At 48.3% G+C, this 5,596-nt stretch overlaps 1 protein-coding gene across 1 annotated transcript; it reads right to left on the bottom strand.

Moving 5' to 3' along the window:
• Positions 1-3,545: 3,545 nt before the first annotated feature.
• LOC144328746 (glycine-N-acyltransferase-like protein 3) lies at positions 3,546-5,412 on the bottom strand. The gene is made up of 3 exons (XM_077933374.1): positions 4,536-5,412; positions 4,311-4,418; positions 3,546-4,105 (listed from the first exon to the last, which is right to left on the bottom strand). The coding sequence occupies exons 1-3, from the start codon at positions 4,611-4,613 to the stop codon at positions 4,034-4,036; spliced, it is 258 nt and encodes an 85-aa protein (XP_077789500.1). The 5' UTR covers positions 4,614-5,412; the 3' UTR covers positions 3,546-4,033.
• Between the last annotated feature and the right edge of the window lie 184 nt (positions 5,413-5,596).

Raw genomic sequence — 5,596 nt, 5'->3', positions numbered from 1 at the left:
ATGATGCTACAGCATGCCATGAGTAGTTGCACATGGACAGCTGAATAACAAAAACAAAACCCATAATGTAAAACAACTTTGAAAATACAGAGGATAAAAAGGCAGAAATTGTCAGAGGCATATAGATTAGCTAATGTTTCATGAGGTGTGTGTGGAACTCACAGGCTACAGTAGCAGGTGAAAACCTTTATTCAAATTGGCCTCAGATTAACATGGCCATCTTAGCCAGGGAAAGTATACTCATGCTAGATTTAAACAAGCTTGGAACTAGCTCAAACAATCTGGAAATGACAAACAAACTGAAGTGCTTGGAAATCTCTTTTTTCATAAAAGAAATGCTGTAAAATAAATCAGATAGTCTTGTAAAACAACACCAATATAGGCCCAGAAAGAATTACCTTAGATATTTTGTGTTGTAGACAACTTATTTCTACTCAGAGTAGACCAGTAGAAATGAATGGACCTAAGCTAGTCAGATCCACTCATTTCAATTGGTCTACTCCAAAACTACTTCAATTGGTCTTTGAATAACATTGGATACAACCCCCTTGGTAGGTAGGCATATATATAGCTAGTTAGATAGAGTTCCTGTGTAAAGTAGTATAAGGCTAGAAACCTTGATCAACAGCTTATGGAGAAGTAAATCGAAAAAGTGGTAAAAGGGAACAATGTGAGAAGTCTTACATCTAGTAGCACTACACAGATTGTTGCGGTTTCATCTTTTCTTTGGTTTTGTTTGTCTTTGTAATGATTTGGCCCTTTAATTAAATGGTGACATATTGGCTGTATATATATTTAGGGATCCCCCTGATGACCTATGTACTGAGCATTGATCTTGATTTTCTTCCTTGGAGGCTTTTAAGCAGAGGTTGGATGGCAATCTGTCATGTATGATCTAGTTGAGATCCCTGTAATGCAGAGGGTTGGACTTAATGATTCCCAGGGTCCCTTCCCAGATACAATTTTAATATTCTGACTCTAGAAACAAACTGTTGCCTATTGTATCAGAAGGAGACCTCCATCACACACGCCTAGTAATGTTACAATGCTTTACAAGGTATTTACCCTCTTTATGTGAGGCAAGTGAATGAATGATTAAATGGATGTGGTGCTTTAGTAAATAATAATATCTGCAGTATTGGGCAGGGGGCGACAGGCAACTCAACCAGCATTTGCATCACTGATATATGTCTGTCTCAAACGCATTGTATGTGTTTGGTGAAATTGGGCACCATGTGGGAGAGATAAATATGACGAGCCCTGCCTAAAGGTGCCTCTGTAGGTATGCTTAGATGGCGATGGCATCTAAACAAGATGTGTCCAAAGTGTTGGGCTCTGACTGACGTTCTGTTGTACAGAATATGAGTCGGGTTGACTCAAAGAGACTTAAAAAAACACTTAAGATTAACTTAAAAGAGACAGAAGGGAAAATGTGTTTTAGACTAACTGAATATCCATCGGGACTAACTTTAACCTTAATTCTTATTGGGTATGAAAAGTAGCTGCAATAGCTGCTTTGCTATGTATTTCAATTTAATTTTAAATATGTCGAGAGCAGGCCACTAAATCTGGCCATGATGTTAACTAACCCTGAAGTGCACAGTTCTGGGAGTGAAAGGTTGCAGTGTATTATCTTGTGGGCTGAAGGCTTGGTGTAAAGAAAAGCGCATAATTCGTCAAGGGCAAGATGTGGAATCCTTGACGCTTCAATGTCCGTTTGCTAGGCTGGTTGTCTGCCAAAACCCCACCAAACAGGGGGAACCCACATGCGTGCAACTTCACAGCTGTTGCCTTTGTCACAGCTGCCACACAGCCTTCACCTCGGTACTGAGGGAGAGTGTAGCCATGCGTCAAACAACCCATTTGATCAGTAAGGCACCAGGAAACCAGCTGGCCTCCTTTGTCCAGGAGGCAAGCACTAGGGAAGTTGTGGATCAGGCTGTCCAGATAGAGCAGGCTCCAATCATTGCGCCCAGCACTCCAGTTTTCATTGAGAAGAGCTGAATGAGAGGAGTTTAGGCTGCCGAAGTGGAAGTGGCCACTTCTGTACCTGAAATACAAAGAGAGGCAGTGATGGCGGTTGAGCAGACTGAAAGCATCCCTTAGTACAGTGTTTCCCAACCTTTTTTGGGCAAAGGCACACTTGTTTGATGAAAAAAATATTGAGGCACACCACCATTACAGCCCCGTCACGTCAGCGCGCAGCGTCTCGCCGGGAGGGAAGGGCGCCGGGGCGCTGCTGCTGCTGCTGCTGCTGCCGCCGCCGCTCCCGGCAGGCATGGGCCCAGCTGAGGCGGTGGCGGCTGTTGTGGTGGTGGCGGCGATAGCGGGCGGAGGAGGGGGCGGCGGCGGGGCCGAGGTGGCCGGCGGCGGCAGCGGGGGAGGCGGCGGCGGGTGGAGCAGGAGGGCGGCCGAGGCCGGTGAGGGAGTAGGGTTGCCCGGGGCTTGAGGAGCCGTCGCCGGGAGTTGCTGCTGCTGCTGTTGCTGCTGCTGCCCGGACATGCCGGCCTCCTCCTCGTCCGCTGTCTCGCGCTCCTCCCTTTTGCGCGCGCTGCCCCGCCGCCGCCCCATTGGCCGGGTCCTGTCAGCTGATCCTGTGTTATTTCCTGTGTGTGTGTGTGAGGGGAGAATGGAGAGAGAAACCTCGGCACCACCACCGCGGAGCTGCCCCCGGCTCGACGCGGATCCTCGCCGCCGCCGCCCCGCCTCTCGCCGCCCGACTTGCCCGCCTCCCTCCCACGGCACACCAGGCAACGTCTCGCGGCACACTAGTGTGCCGCGGAACACCGGTTGGGAAACACTGCCTTAGTATTTTGTGACTATCAACCAGAACAAAGGAACAGGAAATTGCAAGAGAAACTCAGGAAGTGACTCTGTGACTTTCTCCTCCTGTTTTGTGGGCAGGACTAAGCCAGGACATAGCAATCAGATGTGGAACTTTGTGCTGGGTTACAATCACTGCTTACTGATTATGAGGAGGAACGTCTGAGAATTCTGATGAAAATAGAAGCAGAAATTGCTTGTGTTCGCCTAGTCAGCCCTTTTCCCGAACAGAATACAGCCCAGTGAATACTGGATATTTGCTGATGTTATTAAGAGTTGCAGAGGAGAGCTGAGGCCCTCCTTTCCCCTGGACCCAGGAAGTGTTAAAATATAAGTCAGGCTAGCTTCCTGTGCTGACGTGATCACCTGGACATTAAGAGAACAAAGGATTAAGAGGCTTGGTGTGAGATGGTAAATGGGTAGGGCCCCCCTCTCTAAACTAAATTTTAAAGGATGGTTGTATTTAAGGAAAGTGCAAGTTAAATAAGTTTGCCTTTAAATGGGAACTAAATTAAATTTCTCCCCCTCTCCAGTCAACAGACCCCCATCAGTTAGATACCCCAGGGTGAGAGTGCACTCAGTAACCGGCTCTGACAGTAGGCAGATGGGTCAGGATGCAGGGTTGTCTGGTAGAAGTATGGCTTAAGACTGACACGTCTGGACGCTGCAATCTCTCTGGCAGCTTCATATAAGCCATCTTGGAGCCCTGCACACAATGAAAATGAGATGTCAACCTGGGGGTGAGGAATTATATTTTCTAATGCTCTGTGTCTGCACCTCTCTTGCTATCGTATGATTATAGTGTTGTGTGCCAGCCCAATCTTTGAGCGGTGTGAGATTCCATGGGTTCCAGGCGCTTACCCAGGGTTGGTGTTTCCTTTGGAATGAAGTACAGCAGAGACTGTGGTGTCTCTGTGGCATGTGGTTTATTTACACATATACACAACCTGAGCAGTATTAACACCCCAAGAGGGACTTGCTTCCCCCATGGTCACAGCTCTCAACTCAGCCTTTGCCCACCCATTTTCTAACTACCCACCCATTTTCCATCTCACACAGAGCCACTTCCTTGGTACCTCTCAATGTCTCATCACCTTACCAGGAACCTAGCTTTCTATTCCAAGAATGGAATAGGTAGAGCATGAGGAGCTTTACCTTGAAGCTGAAAGGCCTTTCCCCAGTCAATGGCTTCTGCATTTTCCAAGAGTGTTCACCAGGCGTCTACATCCCAGTAGAAAGCAGTATGAAAGTTGGAGTAGCAATCCTGCTTGTCTTTCACTACCTGCAGAATGTGGCACAGTCATTTGGCTATTGACAGGACGCAGGTAGCGGGGGTTGGTTGGGTCTTATTAACGAGGGAGAGCAGGAGCAAGAGAAAGGCAAAGGAAGCAGGAACAGGCCCGGCACCACCATGGAGTGCCTCTCCAATGGCTTTCCAGCCTCAGAAGCTACCGTCTCTTGGGCTTTTTTTATGGAAGAATTCTCACCTCCTTACGTGGGCGGGTAAGGACAACTTTAAACTCTGGCCAAGAGTCCACCACCACTTCGTGCTGAGCTGGATTTCTACGGTTGATGTGCATCACAGCTCCGTTGGCCTGCCAAGGAAAGGAGGGGAGTTAGCTAGAGCAAAAATCCATGTTGCTCCATGAGAAAATGGTAGGAATTGTTAAATTGATGGGGAAAGGGGGCGGCAGTAGAGGAGCGAGGATTACCGGAAGAGCCTGGGGCAGGTGCCGTTGCAGCACAGTCTCAAGCAGCTTCAACTTGGAGGGGCAGGTCAGGATCTGCATGGCTGGCCAAAGAGGGGCTGGGGGCTACGTCAGGTTCCAGTCAAGATAACGTGGGGGGGAAGGAAGCCCTTGAAGGGGACGAAACGCAGAAAGAAATGCATCAGACCCTTACACTCAGTGCTACCGGACAACCCACAACCAGAATGACTTGCCATTTCTCACGAAATCTCTAGTACTCAAATTACTTCACTAATTATGTCTGTAGATCAGGGATATATGGAGTTGACTCCTATTCCGGCTGAGGAGATCGACACTGGCTGCCCCTCATTCAGACAGTCCCCAACTCCCCTTTGCAGCTCGTCAAACCATTTCCTCATTTTTCTAGCACTGAGGCAGAGCTGAATTGGTAGGCAAGAAGATTTGAGTCCCACTTATTCAGGGGGATTAGATTGTCCCCTTCCGAGGTCCACAATGACAGCTGCAGTGCTTACCTGAAGGGACACGTCTGCCTTTGAGAAGAAGGTAGCAGCCTATCGCAGGGCCACTGGCATTATATGGAATGCCATCCTTGCTGAGACAATTTACCCACTTAAGTATTTTTTTAAAAAAAAATCCTGAAGCAATAAGCCATTAACAGGCTGGTGCCTTGGCCTTTTTCCCAGTGTCTCAACAGAGAAGGAAGTTTGGCTGCAAAATGCTTTTGCTTGACTCAGATGGTCACAAGTCCAGAGAACATGAGAGATTCGGCATATACTATGACTTATGTCCAGGCTTCCATGCGCCCTTGGCAAGGAGCTGTATCATCAACTCTGAAGCCGCCCTGCTGGGCGCTCCAATCCCTCCAAGCCAGAGTCGAGGGGCGTGATATTGACGCCCCCCTAGGAGCGGGGGCCAACCTAACCAATCCCTGGGTACGCCCCTGCTTACACTTGGCCAAGTCTTCTCAACCCTGCACAGATCTACTTTGTTTCAAGTTCAGAGCAGGACAGCTAGGTATTCATTCACCAGGGTCCCTTTCTCATTTCACTGCAATGTGGTAATGG

This window comes from Podarcis muralis, chromosome 1 (assembly GCF_964188315.1).
Source record: "Podarcis muralis chromosome 1, rPodMur119.hap1.1, whole genome shotgun sequence".
Lineage (NCBI taxonomy): Eukaryota > Metazoa > Chordata > Lepidosauria > Squamata > Lacertidae > Podarcis > Podarcis muralis.
The sequence above is the reverse complement of the archived record's forward strand: the minus strand, read 5'-3'. Positions and strand labels throughout refer to the sequence as shown.